The following is a 23,686-nucleotide window of genomic DNA, read 5'->3' as shown; positions in this document are numbered from 1 at the left end:
ATGCCATACCTGCTTGGTTACAGGAGGCCTTTGACTCTGTGTGTGTGTGTGTGTGTGTGTGTGTGTGTGAGTGCGTGAGCGCCTGAGTTCTGAGGACTCATGGGATATGGAAGCACTCCAAACACACAAACACAGAATTGCAGGTGCTGTGTACCATGTAATTGTGCCTGCTACAGTGTAGACAACAGGTGCATTTTCAAGTGAAACTCCAGGCATGGGGGAGCTGGCTGGAGGGCCACAGTTAGGGCTGTGCTGTCACCTGTCAGCTGGCTGTCAGTGGGCTGAAGGGTCACAAGTAAAGGCTGTGATGTTGTCTGGCTGTCAGCTGGCAGTCAGCTGTCTGGAGGGCCACAGTTAGGGCTGTGATGTCACCTGGCTATCAGTGGGCTGGAGGGCCACAGGTAAAGGCTATGATGTCACCTAGCTGCCAGCTGTCTGGAGGGCCATAGTTAGGGCTGTGATATCACCTCCTTCATCACCTGGCTGTCACCTGGCTGTCAGTGGGCTGGGGGGGCCACAGGTAAAGGCTATGATGTCACCTGGCTGCCAGCTGTCTGGAGGGCCACAGTTTGGGCTGTGATGTCACCTCTTTCATCAGTCACCAGAATCCCTCGAGTTTAGATGCCTGGGGGCAGGGAAGTAGTGAGGCACAAATAAGAACTTTGTCCATAAAGGGGTTCACAGCCTACAAGAGGAGGTGCTGGTTACTGTCAATGGGATGTGGTGAGTTACTGCTTATAAGGTAGTGGTTAGTCACCTTTCATTGCCTATCTTTTCTCCATAAGAGTCTTTGGCCAAGATCACCAAAGGCAGCACTAGACATGGGTGGTACTCTGTATGACCGCTTCCCTTTATTTAAGTCCCCTAGCCAATACCTCCCAGGGACTCCCCGGGTCTTCCACAATCCTTATTAATAAATGGCTCCATTTATGTATTTATTTGCATATATGTGTACATATGTAAGTATACATGTAATCATAATAAAAAAAATAAGAGGCCATGAATTTCAAAGGGAGTAGGGAACATGGGAGGGGCTGGAGAAAAGAGGGGAGAACGGATGTAATTAATATTAATGGAAGAAAAAATATATAAAAATTTAAAAGAAAAAAAATGGGGCTCTTGTCTTTCCCAGCCCCCATTCCCTCTCCTTGGGTGGTCAAACATTCCCTCACTTAATCCCGTGTTTGCAATGATAGGAAGAAACATTCCACTTTCACTAAATATGAAAAAAAAAAAAAAAAAGGACATCTGTTAATATACTTTTTAAACAATCCAGCTAGGAAGGGTTCACCAGGAAAACTAGAGACACTGCAAAGAACAGGAAGAAATATGTCTTTTATTAGAAGTCTTATATGTACAGGGACAGGGGACAGCTGTCCTTCACAGCTTAGGAAGGCTGTGAGGAAGCCACTGCTATCCAAGGTCACCACACTTACTTACACTGGAAACACCACTTAAACACCACTGAAATTCATGAACAGATAAAGCCATTACATACAGATGCAGAGAGACACACGGCCCCTGTGGACACTGTGCATTATTTTCTAAAAACAAGTCTACACAAAAAAAATACAATGTGCCAGTAAAAAAAAAAAAAAAAAAAAAATAGGCATATCAATACATGTCTTTTTTTTTTTCTTTCTTTCTTTTTTGTTAATACATGGTACTCTGAGCTTTTTTTCTCAAGGGTTTTGTTTTTTTTTTTTTTTTTTAACATATCAAGATCCGCAGGCACTTTAGCAACCCAGCCTTGGTTTACAATACAGGATGTTCAGACCAACAGATGAACAGCGGGAACGTAGAGGGCCTGGTGACACAGGCATGCACGAAAACGTGACTCCTGGTGCTCAGAGGGACATCAAAGGGTTCTCAAGTGGGGTGGCTCTTATTTGTCTTTATGATAAACAACAGAATTACTTATTAATGTGGCCTGGTCAGGGAGGGACACAATATGAGGGAATAGGAGACAAATACTGACTCGAACCTCAAAAGCTGTATTGAGATCGATTCTCGGGATCCAAAGTGACTGACTTTTTTTCCTGGTCCCACTCTGTGCCTTCCTTGCCAACTTAACTGTGACACAAATGAAGTAAAATAAGGTTAAGATAGATGGGTCTAAGCTCCTCCAGAGAATTTTCCCTCAGTTCCTATCTTATTCCTCAGGGTGTAACACATGGGCCACTCCCATGTCCCTTGTTCCCAAGTGTCATGAACACATGTATTTATAAACGCAGACTAGAATCATTGTGATATGGGTAGTGGAGTTATAAGGCAGTTGGAAAGTACCCCCCACACCCCCCATAACCAGACGGCACTGACGTATGGCTTATCTTCTTCACTACCACCCTAGAGCCTTCATGCTCCGAGGATCTGAGGAAAGAAAGGGAACCCCAGATTTTGTGGGAGAACAGGAGTAACCCTGCTGCAAAGTTCTGGAAAGCCCTCATTGTGGTACACGCCACAATCACTTCCATCTACCAAGAGACTGAGATGTCACGTCCCTGCAGCCTCGGGGTCACTCTCTAAGATGAAGCTGCGACGTCCACAGGCATCTTAGGTATGGAGCTGAAGTTTCCGGTACTGCAAAGAAGCAGGTAGTTGATGCCTTGAACTTGAGATTGGGGGTGAGTGGGGGGAGGGGGTCCTTCCACAAGATAGACGCAGTGGCAAAGACATTAAGGCCTTCCATTTCTTTGCTCATGCTGCTTAAAGGCACTGATACCAGAGACAGAAGTGTTCTGTAGTACCACCGAAGGTTCTTTTAAAACTCCCAAGAGCACAAGTCTTCACAGGGAAATGTCCTTTATTGCATTGACACAAAATGCTGTCATCCTCCTTTGAGCTCAGGAGTAGAAGGGCCGGCCTTTCTCGGGTGTCTGCAGTCTGTTCAGCCTGGCTACCTGAGATGGAGAAGGAGGTACATCTTGCCGGAAGGGCCCTCTGACTCCATCAGCTGGTGGCTGCTTCTTCAGCTGCTGCTCCTTCCGCCTCTGCTCCTGTCGGAGAAGCTCCTGGGTCTCCAGCATGACCCTGGCATTGAAGCCATGCCCGCCTAGGTAGCCGTTCCTTGAGCCCTGGTAACTGGAGTACCTGGGGTTCTCCTTGGCACTCTGGAAGCCTTCACCGGGGGCGTAGTTCTGTTCCCAGGAATCCTGTGATATGGAGCTGGCATTCTTCCTGCTTTGTCTAGCAATAAAGCAAAGAAGTCAGTCAGAGATGAGAGAGCACTGAATCTCCAGGCTTTGGCAAATATCGTCATGACCTGATCACCCACCAGGTATCATGGTCGGGGACTGGAGATCTCAAAATTGACTATCAGAGCTTGAGAAGACACCAATACCTTGGCTGCTAAACCATGTTGTTTCTCAAACATAATGATCTAAGTTCAATCCATAGCACCCATGCAAAAAGCTGGGTGAGACAGCACACATTTGTAATTCCAGCAATAAGGAGGGGAGACAAGAAGATCCATGGAACTTGCTGGCCAGCTAGCCTAGCCTACTTGTTGAGCTCCAGACCATCAAGAAACCCTACCTCAAGAAACAAACAAACAAGACAAAATAAAAAAAACCCAAGGTAGATAATTCCTGAGGAATGACACTTGAGGAAGTCCTCTGGTCTCATGTGCACACACATGCACCTGAACATGCAGCCATACTACAGAAAAAAAAAAAGCCGCAAAACAACAACAAAACAAAAACAAAGAAAAACAAAACAAAAAAATCTTGATTATCCTCAGCCAGTCCCTAGTTTTAGCTAAGTGACCAATGCTAACAGAACAAAAGACAGAAGCAGACTCAGCAGGTATTTAGGAACAGGTGCTTCTCCTAGCTTGAGGTGCCCTCTGTTTTGCTCAGGGCAACCAGGTCCCCTGCAGTGTGGGCACAGACACAAGTGTATAAGCAGCATCCAGCTTTGCAGTAACTGCTGCTCCCTTTAGTGTTACTGTTCAGGTCTAAGTTACCCACACGAGCAGTGTATGTAGCTACTGCCAGGGTATTAGACAATGGTGTGTGTTGCTCTATTTCATCTTCCAGAGACTGGGACATCACTCTGTCATAAGGCAGCTTATGTGATAGACTACAGCATGAGCTCATACAAAAATGGAAGTACAGCAGGCAGAGAGCTGAGCCAGTTCAGCTGCAGGAGCACTGGCCTAGCAAACAGGAGGCTTGGGCTCCATCCCCAGTACCACATAAACCAGGGGTTGTACTGCATGCCTATAATTTCAGAATTTGTGAAGCAGAGGCAGGAGGATCAGAAGTTCAAAGTCATCCTTGACTATATAGTAAGTTCATAGCCTGGGTTACAAGAGACTGTCTCAAAACAACAAATCATTAATAAAACAAAGCAAGTAATGCAACAGGAAGTCCCTACACTGCTCAGCTTGGCTCTCTGAAGTTCTGTGTATCAGTAACTGGCACAGGTCGGGGTTGTACAACTTCCTGTCTAGAAACACTATTTTTTTTCCACATGTCAGCTTAGATAATTCACTTCCTATCACCCCGGGATAGGGAGGCAAACCCAGGCTGCACAGAAACTTCACCTCCTACTACTTCTGCAAGGGGCTGGCTGCAGTTTTCAGGAAACACGATTCTGAAACATCTTTAATTTACTATCAAGGCTCTAGATACTTCTATGAATTTGCAATAAGATTGCCTTTGATAAAGCATAACAATTTTGTGCCAGGAAGGAAGATATGCCCTATTTTTTCCTCCTTGAAAACAGAAGAGGGAGGAGAGATGACAGTCATAAAGAAAATGTATTATTGCTCCATTTATCAACACAAAAATCATCTGGCGGCAGTAGGTAGAGCCTGCTTGCATCAGCCTCTTACATTAGCACAGACAACACTGCACATTCATGAAGAGACCACGGGAGGCCACTATGTCTCCCATAGGAACAGAGTGATCAGCATTTGAATGTTCTGGAATGCTGGCAATATGGTCCAGGGTAGAACCTGACCATTTTCCACATGGCTTGAAATTATAGTTGAGGGAGACAACTGAGGATGGAAATAAACTCTCAATGTCACCACCGGCTCTGTGATCCACAGAGAACAGTGTCTCCCATCTGGCTCTCCTCATGGGAGCCACAGAAGAATCCTCAGATGGGAGAGAGTAAGTTCCTTTGCCTTAAGCATGATTGTCTTCAGTTAAGAAATCATAAACTAATCCTACCAGAGATGTGACGGACAGATAACATCGGTGTGAAGCTTAGGATCTGACAAATGCCATCTCTTCATCCAAGACTTCCTGATACTGTAGCTAGCTACCTTCCTCCCTGACCCTGCATGTTCTCTACATAGAAAGGTAAGATGCAGCCACCCCAGGAATGCAGGTTCTTTCTGCATTGAAATTTGTGAGAATTCAGTGAGGTTTGTTGGGGATGGAGGAGAAGATGCTGTGGGAGGAGAAACCATTTTGTAGCTCAAGTTTGCTTCAGATTAATGAGTATATGAGTACAAAATAAAGCAAGAAATTCCTGAGGTTTGAATTAGGGTACAGGGACCATGAACATACATGTACACACACACACACTCTCTCTCATTCACACACACATACACACTCTCATACACATACACACACTCTCAAACACAAATGCACACACACATACATACATTCTCATACACATACACATACTCACACGCACATACTCTCATACACACAAGTACATATACTCACATGCACACATACACACTCTCATACACACACACTCTCAAACACAAATGCACACACACATACATTCTCATACACATACTCACACACATAGGCACACATATATACAATCACACACACACATATTCTCATACACACAAGCACATATACTCACACACGCACATACACTCACACATATATACTCTCATACATACACACATGCACACTCACTCACATGCACACACATAAACACACTCATACACACATGCACACACACACCTTACTTTTTTTGGTGAGGAAGCTATTGGTGTCCATATGTTCTTCATTAGGAAAGAATTAGCAATGAGCCAATTCAAGAAAGAAAGAAAGAAAAGGAGGCAGACAGGCTGAGGAAATGGCTCAGTGGCAAAGTGATCACTCTGCAAGCATGAGGACGTGAGTTAAATCTCCTAGAACCCATGTAAAAAGCAACATGGGACTGATCACATTTGTAATCCCAGGACTTAAAGATGGGAGGATCTTTGGAACTCACTGGCCAGCTAACCTAGCCTAACCAATGATCTCTAGGTCCAGCAAGAGCCATTTGTCTCAGGAAGTAAAACTGATGACGCCTGACCAATATTAGCTGAGATTGTCCTTTGACCTCCATAGGCATGGACACACATGTGCCTGTGCACCAGTGCACACACATAAACACGCACTTACTTGTACACATGGCAGGGGGTAAAGGAAGAGAGAGGAAAAAGAAAGGAAGAGAGAAAAAGAGAGGAGGAAGAAGAGAAGGGAGAGAGAAAGAGAATGCATCAGAGGGATCAGCATTTGAATGTTCTGAAGAGTCGACAATATTATAACACACAGACACACAGACACATACAGATACACGCATAGACCTACACACAAATACATGCATACAGATACACACACACAGGCACACACACAGACAGACATACACAGACACACACGCATACACACACACATATAGATACATAGACACACACAGAAATACAGACACACATACACAGAAACACAGACATAGACAAACACACACACACCTGGCACAGGAAAGAACAGCTTAGGACCACAGAGATTCAGATTCTGAACTGTTACTTGGTCACAGTGTGGCCTGGAGGAGTTGTGTTCTCAAGGCCCAAACTACCTCATCTGCCAGATGGGCTATAGTTGCTGACTGTATAAGGAACTGGGGAGAAATCAGCGAACCACCACATGTAAATTGCTCAGAAAAGAGACTGGCTCTCTTCAAATGACTTATGGGATCTGGAGAGCAAGTCAGTGTCTAATATTAGCTTCCGGATTTATGGTAGAGAGGGATAGTGGTCACTTTGGGGACCAAGGATAAGTAGTAGGAAATACACTGTTAATGATCCCTCCCTTGCAGAGACAAGCAGGTTAGAATCCAAGAGCTGGTGCCCAATGATGGTCACTCCACAAACAGTTGTACATCCTGCCCATGGTCATTCAAAAAGACCACAGCAATAGCAGCCGCCTATGTGCTCTCACTGAATTTGTTCACCGTCATACCTAAGTCAGCTTGGTGTGGCTCCACAAGGATCTTACTGTACACCCAGCTAGGTACTAACTGCCTCCGACTGGTTATAACAACTTCCACCCCCATGTAAGGAACTTGAGCAAAGGTCACAAGGCAAGGGCTTTGCCACCAAGATAAGGGAGACAGAGAGCAATAAAGAGAGACAAAGAGAAAGTCTTTGAAACAGACAAACAGATCTAGACTCAATAGCCCTGTGGGAGAGGACATGAGGGTGCAGTGGCTGGTGAGAAGCAGAGATGTATGGGAGAGTATTCATACAACAGACACAGTCACCACAGGGGAGGAGGAAAAGGGAACACAGAGAGTGTAGAAGGAGAGGAGAGCTTTATTATGGGTGCTACCTGGCCACCACCACAGGTTCAGATGGAGAGCTTCCTTTGGATACTAAATATTTTTGCTGCTGTGATAAAACACCCTGACTGTAAACAACTTGAGGGAAAGGTTTCTTTCAGCTTACAACTCTCAGCTTACAGTTTCACTGCTGAGGGAAGTCAGGACAGGAACTCAAACAGGGCAGGGACCTGGAGGCAGGAGCAGATGGAGAGACTGTGGAGGAACACTACTTACTGGCTTGCTTCCATGACTTGCTCAACCTGCTCTTTTATAGCACCCAGAACCACCAGGCAAGGGGTGGCACTTTCCAGTGGGATGGGCCTTCCTACATCAATCACCAATTGAGAAAAATATACCACAGGCTTGTCCACAGGCCAATCTTGTAGGTACTTTTTTTTTTTTTTCCTCAATTGAAACTTCCTCTTCAAAAGTGACTGTACCTGGTGTCGTAAACCTAGTCAGTACACCAAAGAAAGGAGCTCATTTAGGAATTAAAGAAAACATGCTAGTCTAGTTGAGAGCCAAGTGAGGGGCTGACTGGGGTCCCCTTTCCTCATGCTAGTCTAGTTGAGAGCCAAGTGAGGGGCTGACTGGGGTCCCCTTTCCTCAAACTGGCACCACTTTGGCTACTGTTTTCCCACTGGTAATTGCCAGTGTGACTCCCATTCGGCCCATGCATGTCACAGAGTTTACACATTAGGTTGGCTCACGCACACCTTCTCTACTCCAGCTGATGCAGTCCTGGTCACTTGTTTTAGTTTATGGTTCACTCCACAATTGAGCTTGTGTGTCAAACTACACTGGTGACCCATGCACACAACTTGTTTACACAAATCATCAGAGGTCAAGCTCCTCTAAGAAGAGCAAAATATGTCCCAAGCTTGGAGTTGACTATTGCTTATGAAGGCAGCCCACATACCCCTCTGACCTCCAGCTAGAATCAACTTTCCCCATACCACTGCTTGCAGCAACTAGCTGTGAGTGGTAGGGCTGGCCGACTCTCCTGCCTGACCTTTCACCTGCATGCCAAGGCTGTCATGGAAGCCATTCTCCAGGAGAAGAGAGTATGAGGCTAAGGGCCCCTGATCCTTCTTGCTGAAACTTATGATAACTCTGGGATATCTGCTTTTTTCATATCTGAAGTGAATGAAATGGCTTAAACTAGGAAGATACAATCAGCTAGGACGGAAAGTTCACTTTTCTATTGTGGGAACAACACTCAAGCAGCTGCTTCCAAGAGCAGGCGTCTGCTTGAGCTTTGGTCTAGCATGTGCTTCCTGGGAAAGAAAGAAAGAAAGACAAGACAAGACAGACAGACAGACAGACACACACAGACAGAGAGAGAGAGAGAGAGAGAGAGAGAGAGAGAGAGAGAGAGAGAGAGCTACAGGAGAGGGAAGTGGAGGAAGAAAAGGAAGTGTGAAGAATGAATATGGTCACGCTAGGTAACTGTGACAAGCATGGTCAATTGAACATTCAAAACAGTGAAGAGAGTGTTGTGACCAGAGATGACATACTAAAGTTCACCAAGAAGTAATACAAGTATGTGCCAATTAACATGCCCAGGAGACCCCAGGGGACCTTCCTAAGTACCAGGGGCCCTCCAAGATCTTCTTCTTTCAACATTGCCTTCACCCCTGCATCTTCTGCCTCTCTTACTTAGCTGCATTCTCCCTCATGACATGAACTTTGTTAAAATTCTTCATTTCGAAAGACTACTCTTAAACCCACTTGAAATAAATGAACCAACAACCTGCCAGTATAAATAAGAACACAGTCCCTAGAGCTCTGCCACAGACATCTGATGTGCTACGGCCCACCAATGTGGCCATGGAGGTGGGACCATAGCTAGTGCGTAGACCTATCCCATCCTCATCCTTGCCTGTGAGATACAATGCCAGCAACATGGCCAAAGGGAGGTAATTTGACAGAGGCGGCTCTCCAGATAATTCTCAAGGTGCTATCTCTACCTTGCATGAAATTACACAGGAACCCTTTCCAAAGTCTCCAACCACAGAGCACCACAGGGAGCCTCACATCTGATGACATTCTGAATTCCAGAAGGAAATCCCAGGCTGGCTATGGGCTCCAGTCATGAACAGTGGAGGATATCAGTATGTCTGGGATTCAAGTATGCTTGAAGGACTTACTGACTGGGACTCTGAGAAAGCCATTCATTTCCTTCATTTTCCTGAATTGTTTATTGGCAAGATGGGAAATCTCCCAAGAACCTTGTGTAGACTCAGAAACCTCAATGCCTCTTACACAGCGTAGGCTAAATGACCTCAACGGCTAAGCTCTATACAACCACAAGATGAGGTGAGTGTTCCAAAGATATATAGTCTCACAAATGTAAAAGGACAGCGGAATGAACTGGTTAGCACATCAACACATTGTGTGTTGGTGGGAGCTTGCCTATATTCCTCTTGGATAACCACTGTGAATGTCCAGTTCCTTGGGGATGTCATAAAGGAGATAACTTTAGAGGAACTTGCCTTTATCAGAAAGTGAAACAAGTTCATTTCCATTTGGAACAGCCAACACACAGATAAGCACCCACCTTCTTCACACTGTTTTGGCTCAAATTTACGAGTTTTCTTTGAGATGGAAAAACAAACATCTAATGGCCGTTGCCTAGAGGTGAGTGGTTTGGAGGAGTTTGAAAAGTCTGTGGGGTTTTTTTTCAGTGTTTACTCTGCACTATGTAGTTCCTGGGAGGAAGACTTAGATGGAAACACAGTAGCGATTTCAGTGTAGAAACATAGTAGCAAGTTCAGTGTGTGTATAGGCATGTGGTCAGCCACGTGACAGAGTTCTGGCCCTTTCATAAAGGACACCTGGAGCAGGTGTCCCTCTCCCCTCATAAACTTCTCTTGCTTGGCTGTCAGTTAATGAGTCAAATACCCCTGGGATTCTCTACACTTCTATACAAAGTGATGGCAGAGACAGACGGCAATTAGAATGAAGTTTGTGGCTACCCATCCACAACGTGCATGCATGCACAGGGTGCTCGTTCCTGCTGTAACTAACAGAGCCTAGGTGTACACAGAAGTGTTCACCCCGGAACCCTAGAGCCAGGCAAGCAAAACGATCGTTATATTCTCTTTTCACCAACAGGGGGCAGAATTTCACTTTTGAATGGGCATGTTGGCCTTCTCCTTAGTGGTGCTGCCAGCAGATGAGAAGTGCCCCACCCAAGCCAAGCATGCCCATACTGCCCACTCCTTGGTGACTCTGGTCCAAGCTGGGAAGGCTGTTCCTACAGCACCAAGGGCTGCAACTCACCTTGGCAGTGAGCTGTACTGGCGCTGGGCCTGCTGGAAGCTCTCTCGCTCCTCCTGGCGCTGCCGTTGCACTTGAACCTCCACTGACACCGAGTGCCGACCACTCTGCGATGCCGGCCGTGAGCTGGACTGTGGGAGAGAGACACAGCTTGTCAGTAAGAGAATGACACCTGCCTTGTCATGCCAAGAGTGATGTCACTTCAGTTCTGGTTCTTCTGCGGTACTGGGGATGGGACCAATGCTTGCCCATGCCAGGCAAGTACTCTGCCTGAATACTCTGTCAAGCCTCCAAAGCTGACTCTCACTAAATGGCTCTGAAATGTTTTACAGACTCTATGATTTTATTTATATGCCTCAAGTTTATTTGTTATTTTACTTTATTATTCTGAGACAGGGTGTCTTGTAACCCAGACCAGGCTTGGATTCATTGTGTGACTTTGAACTCCTAATCCCCTTGTCTCCACTTCCTGAACACTGGGATCAGGATGCCTGGTTTATGTGGAACTCAGGGCTTCATGTATGCGGGTAACCACTGTACCAACTGTGCCATCTCTCAGCTAACCACTCACTCAAGCTTCTTTGAGAAAAGAACTGTATCTTATCTTGGCTGAGTTTTTACAAACTCCACTTTAACTGTGGAGCTTGGTTTGCGTACATCATTAAAAACAGAGCGGCCAACTCACTAGTTTCTTGGTGAAGCTTGGGAAGTACTGACATAGATGGTAGTTGACATCCCTTACATAGTAAACACAAAGCTCAGATGAGAAGTTAAAACCAGACTGGGTGGTGGTAGTGCACGCTTTTAATCCCAACACTCTGGAGGCAGAGGCAGGCAGATCTTTGTGAGTTTGAGCCCAGCCTTGTCTACAGAGCAAGTTCCTTGATAGCCAGAGATATGCAGAGAAACCCTGTCTTGAAAAACAAACAAACAAACAAACAAATAACCAGAAGGAGGAGGAGGAGACAAAGAAGGAGGAGGAGGAAGAAGAGATGAAGAAGAAGAAGAGGAGGAGGAGGAAGAGGAGGAAGAGGAAGAGGAGGAGGAGGAGAAGAAGGAAGAGGAGGAGGTGGTGGTTAAGACTTAAGAGGGCTGGTGATATAGCTCAGTTGGTACAAAGGTCACGAAGAATGTAGAAAGTCCTGAACTACTGGCTTTATCTCCTGTATTGAATAAAGTGGACATAGTAGAATACACCTGTAATCACAGCACTTGGGAGACAGAAGCAAAAGAATCAGAAAGTAAAGACTGAGACCTAAATAGTGAGATTGACACCAGCCTGACATGAGACCCTGTGTCAAACCAACCAGCAAACCAACCAACCAACTAACCACTGCAACAAAATATATATATATATATATATATATATATATATATATATATATATATATATATATATATTTGCTACCATAACTGACAAAGGCAGGAGTTCATGGGCCTGTGACTTATGGCTGAGCTGGTGAACATTTAATGGTTGTCTCTTTTGTCCTAGCAATGGTGAACAATATGGTAGATCTACTTTTATTATAAAAGCTCAATTTTTAAACTAAAGACCAGCTTAAAGGAGGCACTGTTATCAAATATAGGCCTTCTGTCTCCAAGGATGTCAGCCATCCCTTAGACCCTTACCTTAGCATGGGTAAGCTAGTGCATACTGAATGTATCAGTTTAAGCAACACATCTCCCTTGGCCAGTGGGAAACGGTAATTGGCCAACGTGAACCTAGCCTAGGAGACATCTTTACTCCACCTGGCCACACACTCTGGCCAGCAGGCTATGTGTGGAGTGTATTTTTCATTTACAATGGACTATTAAGTTTATATATTGTGCTGGGTAGATCAAAATAGCAAGCAGCTTAATTTCAGCTAATCACAGAATACCCAAGGGTGGCTTACTGCTGCTCTTCTGTTGGCACTCCAAGACACCCATCTTGCTACCCATCCGCCTTGTGCCCCTCTGTGACACTGCATAATATTCCATGCGAAGGGTGTTAGTTAAAAAGCTCTAACTGATTTTTCTTTTAGCACTGAAAACCAGTGGCGGGCTATGACTCAATAATGGCTTTGTAAAGTAATGGCCTTAGCATTCATAGGAGAGTGTTAATGTAACATGAGACCTACTCCCTGAACAATACCTTACCCCCAATTAGACTTTACAAGTACTCAGTCTGTGTTGGTGGATATTCACAACCATACTAGCTAGGGCAGGTGTGTGACAGAGGCTATATCCAACACAGTTCGAACAATGAGTACACTATGTATCTTCAGCACGCAAAGCACTGAGGGGGCGGGAAATGTTTCAGTGGGTATAGTGTATGCTGTGTAATCATAAGGATCCCCAAAACCTACTTAAAAGCTGGGTACAGTGGTGGGCACTTGTAATCCCAGACCTGGAGAGGCAGAGTCAGAAGGAGCTCTGGGGCTTACTGGTCAGCCAGCCTGGCCTAATTAGTGAACTCTACTTTCAGTAAGAAAACTTATCTAAGGAAGGAAAGAAAAAAAGAAAAGAAAAGAAAAGAAAAGAAAAGAAAAGAAAAGAAAAGAAAAGTAGGTACCTCCTAAGAAATGATACCTGAGGTACACCACCCACCTACCCACCCCCCCCCACAGAGAGAGATGACAGATAGATAGGTAGGTAGGTAGGTAGGTAGTTGGATAGATAGATAGATAGATAGATAGATAGATAGATAGACAGACAGACAGACAGACAGACAGACAGATTTTTCCCAGTGAGTTCCTGCTTTGATGCACACAGTACGCTCTACATTAATGAAGACAGGCATCTTCTCTCCCTTCCATGAGGCAGGATGCCCAGGAACTACTGGGTGGTGGCACACCTGCGGGAGCTTTGGGAACATCACCAGACAGGGAAAATATAAAGTGAAAACTGCATGGTTCATACTGCAACCCCGAAGTGCCCCGTTTCCTTCCTCCTTGCCATGGCAAGCTACCCACACATGTCAGGAAGGTACTGGCATTCTATGATGGGATTCAGTAAGCAGGAATTTAAGCTCACGCTGTTTTCTGACACACTGCTTGCGGGGACGTGAAAAGAAAATTCAAGATCTTACAAAAACGCAGGTATATTTTTAAGTTGTTTCTCCCAGCGGCCTGAAAACCTGATTCTGACAGAGGGGGAAAAAGTTGAAGGGGCTTTTGTTTCTTCAACTGTGCGCCTTCTGACACCGTTCAAACCTTGTCAGTTGTAAGTATATACTGAAGCTCTGGCAGGCTCCAGGAATGATCACCACGGGGGCTGCAGCATGCACAAGTGAATGACTGAGGTGCTGACAGACTGACACCTCATCTAATCAGACAGAAGCTTCAGCCTCACCATCTTTACTTCACACCCCCTTCTTCCAAACCTGCAAAAGGGCATGCCAGTCACGACATTTGCCTTCATCTTTAAGAGGTAACTCTAACAGGCCACGTGTCTTAGGGAAGATTGTGTACATGACTAGTGCATAGCAACAAGTCAATAAGCTCACTCTGGCAACCTTTACGCTTGTCCGGAAATTAAAAGTAACTTTAAGCTTGGGAGAAAACTCAGTTGATGACTTCCAAACCCAGAACCAATGACAAGGAGGAGGAGGAGAAGGAGGAGGAAGAGGAGGAAGAGGAGGAAGAAGGAAAAAGGAGGAGGAGGAAGAAAGAAGAGGATGAGGAAGAAGGAAGAGGAGACGAATCTGGAGCTGCCAGGTTTGCACATATGATTATAATCCAAGCAACGGGGAGGTAAACTAGGTTTCACTGGACAGCCAGCCCCAAGCAGTGAGCTCCAAGTTCAGCAAAAAACCACATCTCAACAAAAAGAACATGGATGGTACCCAAGAAATAACCGAGGTTGTTTTGGCCTCCACATGCATATACATACACCTGCACATACATGATAACACACACACACGCAGAGTAACCTCTCAAAGATTCAATGCAGATCTCATAAACATGATGAGAACAGTTGATGAGAGGCAATCCTACCTTCAAAGGCTGTACTTCAGTCCCCATGACAGAAGCACAGCCATGTATCTGAATAAAAAATTATAAAAACAAAGACACAAGGAAGAGAGAACATGTAACCCCACAAGAGTCCATGTTTTCAAACATGGCCATCAGAAACATCAATGTGTGTGTGTGTGTGCGTGTGTGTGTATGGAGGTGTGTGGAGGTGTGGTGAGCAGAGTGTTTGTTGCACAAGTATGAAGGCTGGAGTTCAGATCTCCAGGGCCTGCAGGACACCCAGGCCAGCCAATTTGAAGCTTCTGGTTCAGTGAAAGATCCTGTCTCAAAATGTGGTGAAGAGTAATGAAGAAGCAGTATCCACAGTGACCTCTGGCACACACTCACATGCTACACACACACACACACACACACACACACACACCAGACACAGATACACAGATATACACACAGACATAGGCAGATACATAGATACACCAGACACATACACACACACACCACAAACACACACACACACAGGCATGGGCAGACACATACACACACACACCACAAACACACACACACTCAGGCATGGGCAGACACATACACCTCATACCTGCATACAATACTCACAAAACAAAACAACAAAAAAAAAAAAAAAAAAAAACCCAGTTGTCCAGAAAATCCACGTGCCAGCAAAATGTCCCAAGCCTGAAATTCAGGCAAAGAAGCAAAGCTGCTTTAGCTGCCAATTACAAAATCATCTTGTAATGAAGCTGGTTAAAAGAGATGACCTTTTAAATTGAAGAAAAAAAAAAAAAAAAAAAAAGAGCCCCAAGTGCCAGGTCTAAATAAGAAAAGACACTATCAGATAGAGGTGAATATATGATTGTTAGTACAATGGAATCTCTTCCTTACACAAGAGAAAAATACGACTGTTGCTTTTGTAAATGAGTTGCAAAATACCGATCTTTATCATGATTAGAAAGAGGCTACTTCAGGTCTGAGAAAGGTGAAAAATGTACGTGTGGGGTGTGTGTGTGTGTGTGTTTCATTCTGGGAAAGAAAATCTATGAAAGACTTCCACAGAGTGCCACTGAATTTGCATCAAATAAGCATTCCTTGCAGCTAATAAAAATTATTCTTTGGTTATTTACAAAAATAAAACACAAAGACAACTAGCTAAAATAATTAACAGACTAATGAGGAAGACTATGTAGATACAATGTAAAGTTTCCATAGTAATTAGAACTAGGCAATATGTAACTTTTTACAGATTATTACAAAGGTAGCAATAAATAATTGTTAGTTTACTGATAGTTACATACAAATTTCATAGTTTAGAACATACTCAGTCACTTAATTTCATAGATAGGAAAATAGAGTGAAATATGCATATATACATGCAGACCATGTATAATTCTTATAAATGACCATTTGGATGTTTCCCACTTTCTACCAGAATATGCATAATAAAAGTTTCCAAATTTTACATGTGCCCTAGGCACATTTAGAAAAAAAATAAAAGTTTGTGTGTTTTAGATAAAAATAATGACAAAAAAACGATATCCCTTTAAGACAGTGGGTTCTTATTTAGCAAGCTCAACATACATAACTCTCATATGTATTCCATACTGATTAAAATGACAATTTAAGGGTCTGATAGTGGGTAGAAAGAAGTCTTATCCAATTAAGTCACACAAATTATTCACTCTGATTAACTGCGGATACTGCTAATGATGGTCATTATCTTCTATAGTTCCGTTATTTACAACTTTAACCACAGTGATCTTACGTCTATCTCCCATCTAATACTTGGCCCTGTTTAACTTCCCAGATCAGATGGAACTGGGGACCTTCAGGGTGTTACAACTGAGACAACTCTTTGTCTGTTTTGGTGTCTCCGTCCTCTGCTAAACTCTTGTTCCGTCAAACTCTTGTGGGTTCTGAATGCTAGGAAGCTTAAATGCCACTAAGAACTTGTGTAAAAAGTGAAAGGTCCTCAAAACACTGTTTCCCCTGAATTCTTTATAAAGGCATGCTTTGGCATTCATGCAGTCTCTCCATCAGTGCTCCTGTCTGTGAGATTTTCCTACCTGAAGCACCTGGTACCTTGAGAACTAGGTATAGATCTACAGAGCAAGCCATTAACATCAGCAGCTCATAGCACCCAGCGGGCCTCCTCTGCAGAAAGCACAACTCATGGGCACATAGAAGTTTGCCTATAGGGATGGTTATGGAGCCTAAAGCAAGGGGTCTACTTTGCTGTAGCAAGGAGCTTTCTCCATAAGGAATTGATACCCCTCTGATGCTAAAACAGCTTTCTCTAGAAACATTTCCAAGAAAAGGACTCTCCATACAGTGTGAGCTGCGATCATGGGAAGAGGCTGATACCTTCTGAATGAAGGACAAGGAACAACTAAGAAGCTGCAGCAGATGCCTTGCAGGTCATTAGGGCAATGAGAACAAAACCAAACCTTCAGTTCTCAAATCCCCTGGCCTGCAGGAAGCAACCAGGGATGCAGATCAGCCCTGCCTTGCACTGGGCTCCTGATGAGATCAGACAAAGCACTGGTAGGAGGATAGAAAGAATCACTATAAGCCCACACCTTCCAGGAAGATGGAAGAAAAGGCAGATTTTCTGTTCCTTTAAAGAGTACAAGGAACAAAGCCAGTTCAGGAAGGATGAGGACATTCATACCGCACAGGGTCATTTTTGTTCCTTGAAGGATTAACATACTTTTGGTCATTACTGACTGGGAATAGAAAGGAATTAGCAATATTATTAAAGTCTCTGTTATCCCACTTCTTAGTTGTTTCAGCCAGCACATCGCCTATGGGTTGCATGAGTCCCCTGGCATTCTGTACTCTTGTGTGTACAGCCTGCAATTTAATTTTTTTGAGCAACTGTAGGTTCCATCAAAACCTGATACCCCACAATAATGAGCACCCCCAGCACCCCAGCGATTTCTCAGTAATTTGCCCTAAGTTACCTTAGGGAAGAGTTTAGGCTGCACCTGCATGGGTGGAGAAGAACCTGCTTTTTCTCTTCCTCAAGCTGAGAGAGAATACTTTGCAATGACAGAGCTCAGAAATTTTCTGGGCCTGTGCTCTTCTAAAGGCCTTTTGTGCCACAAACCAGCTCTTTCTAACCCAGATACTGCCTTGAATAAAGGCCCAAGAGCAGGTGCATTCCACACTGCTGGGGTTTACACTGAAGATTTCCAAAATAGATGAGGTTTTAGGGCTACTTGCAGTAATTTTTGCCACAGGAAGCTCTGTAGATGGAGTCATTGGCTAGGAAACTCCCTGTGTGATACATTTGTAGATGAAGTTGTTGACTAGGAAACTATGTGATACATCTGTAGATGGAGACATTGGCTAGGAAACTCTCTATGCGATACATTGTAGATGAAGTTGTTGAGCAGAAAACTATGCGATACATTGTGTAGATGGAGTTGCTGACTAGGAAACTATTCGATACATCTGGCTGCACTGTGAATGAGTATTTTGGCTTATGTGCGCTATGTTGTCCATACAGGTTGAAGATACACTTGATGTTCTTTAACAATTAAATGAGTATGGACTGTTACAACATGTGACACCATGCTCTGACATCTTCCGAGTACAGGGGAGCCACCAGGTCAGCAAACACATGGGAAGAAAGATTTCTAGCTACTGAAGGGACAATAAAAAACAGAGGAGCTCGTACAAGGCTACATTAGCAGCTCTCCCTGAGGGAACAAGGAGAGCTGATGTTAAGATGACTGAGCAGAGCGGAATGATGGTTGCTGTGAGCTCACTTAACTTATGTGATCAGCAAAGGGGAGAGATCTCAATTGTTTGCAAATGAAAAAGGAAAAGAAAAGGTCAACCTCTGATCCACAATTTAGAAAATTATTCCATACCTTAAGATAACCACTTTGCCATTCCAATCACTGCCTGCTCTGTCATCATGATAAATAATACACAGGCCATACTGTCTGCCTAAAGTTACAGTGGCACCTGGCACACTGTAATCTGACCTATGACCTTCGGTAGTTGAATTTCCAAAGTGCAAGGTTTTCTCCGATCTTTTCTCTAGGGTGATTGCTCCTATTAAAGAGATAGCGTGGAAACACCTGATCACAGACACTTCCTCATTCAACCTCTGTAAAATCCTTCCAAATTCTCTCATGGAAAATATCCTACACTGTGAGATAGTCACTTGGCCTCAAAGCTGAAGTTCCTCCATTTGGATACAATGCCACCAGTTGGAAACCAGGAGTGGTAGCCAGACCTGTAATCCCAGTACTCAGGAGGCTGAGGCAGGGGGATTGAGAATGGCTTTCTTTGCATCAGCTCCATTGCAGGGTTTTAGGAATACACAACTTTCTATCAGGGCTTTGTTCTTTCGTACTGCATGATGGCAGAACACTGTGAGCATTCAGGAAGTTTACGAGTCAACTCATTAACTGAAAAGTGAATGCTGGTAAGATGCTGGACTCAAAGCCACAGTCCTGGGTAACTGATGGTGTGCCTTATAGCAGATTGCGGGAACTGTCAAGCTGTGCAGGGGCTTACAGGTTAGCAGAGTGTGTGACAACTGCTTCCATCTGTGGTATCTGCGTTCTCCTTCAGCTTCATACTGTACCTGGTACTCTCTTCAGGTGTAGTTAACTATCTATTGACTACACATTGCATAAGAATCCTGCTTTAGGAAACCTCTTAGGGATAGATGGAGTCAATCATGCCAAATAACAAGTGTACATTATCACAAGTCCATCCTGTTCCTACAGAGATGACTCAATTTACCAGAGACTAAATCAAATCCCTTATAATAAAAACACTACTAAGGGCAGAACAGCTCCGGAAGACAACTGGATATTTGTTTAGATGTTGGATTGGTTTAGAACACCGAAGGTCGGGCAAGGATGGACTTGGGACATTTTCACACCTAAACAAACGATGGTCTCATACTGCCATTGGCCATTCTAAGGCTGGTCTTCCTCAATTGATCTAAGGTGAGGACTATCACCCCAATGCAGCTTTCAGGGCTTTCCTGAAATCTTCTGTATGATCCTTGAGCTCCTTGATCGGAAACTCTTGAAGGTCTCTTGCTTTACCTAGTACACTGGATGAATTGGGTATTAGGAGCAAGAAGGACTGGGGGGGGGGGGGAGGGGTCACCCTGACATTCCAGGAGACATGTGGAAGGCAAGCATGGCCATGCTCTCTCTAGATCTCTACCTTCACTTGCTCTTCCCTCAAACCAGCCACCTGTCAAATTCACCTCAGTTGGCAGGGCCAGCCTTCCTCTGGTCAAGGAGGACCTTGTGTCTAACTCAAGTCTTTTATGATACCATTCTTCCTCTACCCCATCCAGAAATCTGGTACAATGCCTTTTTGAAGAGACTCATCAACCTCTGGGTACTAGTCTCCTCAGCTTCTGTACCTCAAGTGCAAGGACAGCACAGGTGTCCTGCTATGGTTCTGGCCATTCTTACTTACTCTTGATCTATTGGGGTGACCCATCTTCTAGTTGCACAGGTCCCCCTACTCAGACTAACCAGCCCTGACCCTCCTCAGAATCCTCATCAGGACTGTAGCACATCCTGGCCTTTTGTTGGTCTCTCCCATCTCAATCAGAGTTTCTTAGTCCTCCAGACAGTCAGTGGGGCTGAGCTACCACCAAGGCTGGAAGTTCCAACACCCAGAGGGGTGTTTGCCTCTGTGAGCAGCTCTTACTCACTCCTGCCCTCTGCAGAAAGCCTTCCAAACAAACCTTCTCTGTCGCTAACCCCAACTCTGTTACCATCTCTCTACCCAGAAGTGCCACCAGGTTTCACAAATGCAAGACACAGGAGTAGCAGCCACAGTTTTGTTCTATGGAGATCACTCAAGTGGCCGCACACAGGATGAACAAGAAGAGAAGTGAAACCAGATAAACAGGAATTTGACAAATACTTGGCAGGGCTGGGATGTGGCTCAGTTGGTAGAGTGCTTGCCCAGGATGCGTGAAGTCCTAGGTTTGAAGACCAGCACCACAGCTAACTGGCATGATGAAGCACATGCTTGGGAGACAGAGGCAGGAGGATCAGGAGTTCAAGGTTCTTGATTATATAGTGATTGCGGGGAGTGGGACAGCCTGGGCTATATGAGGCCCTGTCTCAATAAAACAAACCAGAACAAAACAAAAAGTAACAAGGGGGGTTAGAGAACTGAGAATTACCAATCTCTGTCTCAGATACAAAGGATCACGAGCTGAACTTACGTTGGCCCTGCTCTACAGAAAGGCACTGAGTAAACCTAATAACGAATGCAGTGGAGAGCAGACATTCTGTGGTGGTGTCTCGTCCTACGGCTATTCTGAACCTATTACACCGCGGACAGATGTAGAACAAGATACAAAATGAAATTAGCAATGATGGAACCCAGATGGAAGTGAGGAGAAGGTCAGAATGCTAAAGGTCAGAGGGATTTGGCTCCATCTTGTCTTATTTCATAAAGGACTGAGGTCATAGCTCAGTGGCCTCTCTTGCAGGGCAGCTGTTAGCCTATTTGCTGGGCCGAGGAAACCAAACACTCACCCAAGATTGCTCAAAGCTGTAGGTACGGCGCCGGTCCTCCACACCCTCATCCTGTTTGGCTTGCTGGAACTCTTGCCGTAGACGCTGTATCCGGTCATGGTTGCTAGGAGTAGATCGATTGCTAAAAGAGAAGGGGCAGCCGTGAGCACCCTCAAGAAAAACAACCATAAATCACAGTTGTGAGGGGGAAAGAAGGGGCAGCTAGCCGTGGAATGTTGCTCAAACAGGAAGTGGATTGCTAGCTGAGGGATGTTGCTCAAACAGGAAGTGGATCTTTACAACAGAATCTGGGCATTTGAAATGGTTATTTGTTCTCAGGACAGAGGCTCACTGCCGCTATTCTGGCAGAGCTCTGAGAGGGTGAACTGTGTTTGGAGAGAGACCTCTTTTGTAGTGATCTTTCAAAGTCTCGCTTCCTTTCTATAATCTGGTTAGGTGGCGGCGGCGGCGAAGGTTTCGAAGGATGTGGCTTTGGCAATCAGAACAATTAGGGTCCAGACTAGCTCCTCCAGCTCTCTAGCCCGGCACATACTATTCTTCTTTGACTTTTATATATGAAGCAGAGATAATTATCTTCCATAAATATCATCCTAATCAAGTGATATGAGACTACCCCCCCCCAAACAAACAGCAACAACATGCAGCCTCACAAACCAGGTGTAGCATATACCAATGGTTCTGTCATCTGTGTGGGAAACTGAGGCAGGGGGATCAAAAGTTCTAGCCATGCCTGAGCAGTTTAGTGAGATTCTGTCTCAAATTAAAGACAAAACCAAAAATTAGGATGAAGCAAACCTAACATGTTTTCTCTGCAGAGCTGCAAACAGTAAATATATATGCACCTGTGTGGGTATCTCTGTGCATATGTAATTGTATGTTTATGCATGTATATATCTGTGAATGTATGGATGTTCCTGTGTGTGTGTGTAATGTGTGCACATCTTCACTGATGTGCAAGACTGCAGCGTTTTCGCTATTCCATCAGCTTCCTGTTCACATGTCATCAAGGACACGCACAAGATACAATTTTCATGTTGTAATGAGAAACGTAGAAAAATCAAGTTAGGGTAGTGTTTGAGCAAACCACTTGCTTAAACAATGATGCCTTCATTCTGTACAGCACCGAGCTTCCTTTTGTAGTAAGAACAGCTGTAAAGACTGGTAGAGGAGGCAGTTTCCCTTCACCCTACCAAATGTGGAAACTGACATTTTAAGGGGGCAACTGGCAAATGTTCTGGGTGGATTGGTCTGAGGACGTGAAAGTTTACAGGTCTGTAAACGGGCTGTTTCAAATCAAGCAGCTGCTGGTGCAGTCTCGAAAGTTCCCTCCATGCTTCTGAGGCATGCAGGCCACTACCCCTACTGGCTTTTTAAAACAGAGATATAGCTGTCTCTTGTTCCAGGACATTCATACTAGCTACCAGCCTACAGCTCCTTCTTTTCCATGCCGCCACTGACTGCCTAGGCATGCTATGGTCTAGATGCCAGCAGAGTGACAGAGCATTTTCCAATATTACTGTCCCTTTACTTGCTCCCAACATGCATCAATGGGAGGATGATCAGAGGTAGGACTAACTATCAAAGTGCTCTGACCTAACCAGGACCACTGCTCAACTGTTTCCATGAAGTAACTGTACATTTATGGGTCTCATGAAATCTAAGCAAGTGATGAAAACCAATCTTCCACAGTCGGTGATGAGGTGAAAAGTCATTCCCCAACAAGGTGGCTGACAAGGTCCTTAATTTTAGTTTTGGTAACCTCAGTTTTAGCCTTCTGGGATCAGCCCTAGGACTCCCCTGAGCCTTGGTTTCCAAATCTGTCCTGTTCCTATTCTTCCCTCTGGTTTCTTTCAGCCCATGTTCTATAGAATTAGGCCGGCTTGCCCTAAACCAGCAACACCACTCCTCTGGCTTTAGCTGAAGGGGGGCTGTGATACTTTCTTGATTGATGATGATGACTTTCGAGGATGGGAAGGCCATCAAGTGCCCTTTGGGAATACCCATTGGCAGTGTGGAGGTGAGACCTGGCTTCATGAGAGGGAACTATTGTACCAGCTTACTTGTTCCTCAGGCCAGGCTGTGATGGGCCAATCATTCAAATCTGGGCTTTGAAAACTCAGATGAGCTCTTTTGCCAAGAAAGCCAAAGGAGATTTAAATATTCATTAGCAACAGTGACTAATCCTTACACATCCCAATCAACCTAGATTAGGGATAGTGCCAATTTAAAGCTGGTCTTTTTTCTTTTCTTCCTATTTATCCCACCCCAGTGAGAAATAAAATAAAAACACCACCAAAGTAGATTCAAGGGATGACTGAGACAAAAGAAGTCTTAATGAAGAGT

At 44.6% G+C, this 23,686-nt stretch overlaps 1 protein-coding gene across 9 annotated transcripts in view; it reads right to left on the bottom strand.

Annotated features, from left to right (window-relative positions):
• Positions 1 to 1,315: 1,315 nt before the first annotated feature.
• Positions 1,316 to 23,686, bottom strand: part of Pard3 (par-3 family cell polarity regulator) — a 551,101-nt gene continuing 528,730 nt past the window's right edge. For all 9 annotated transcript variants that reach the window (XM_034522100.2, XM_076916063.1, XM_076916061.1 and 6 more), the window contains 3 exons: positions 21,344 to 21,464; positions 10,843 to 10,970; positions 1,316 to 3,186 (listed from right to left, as the gene is read on the bottom strand). In XM_034522100.2, the coding sequence (XP_034377991.1) occupies positions 2,844 to 3,186; positions 10,843 to 10,970; positions 21,344 to 21,464 (592 nt within the window). In that variant the 3' untranslated portion in view covers positions 1,316 to 2,843. The remainder of the gene's footprint in view (positions 3,187 to 10,842; positions 10,971 to 21,343; positions 21,465 to 23,686) is intronic.

The sequence above is a fragment of the Arvicanthis niloticus genome, chromosome 18 (genome assembly GCF_011762505.2).
Source record: "Arvicanthis niloticus isolate mArvNil1 chromosome 18, mArvNil1.pat.X, whole genome shotgun sequence".
NCBI classification, from domain to species: domain Eukaryota; kingdom Metazoa; phylum Chordata; class Mammalia; order Rodentia; family Muridae; genus Arvicanthis; species Arvicanthis niloticus.
The sequence above is the reverse complement of the archived record's forward strand: the minus strand, read 5'-3'. Positions and strand labels throughout refer to the sequence as shown.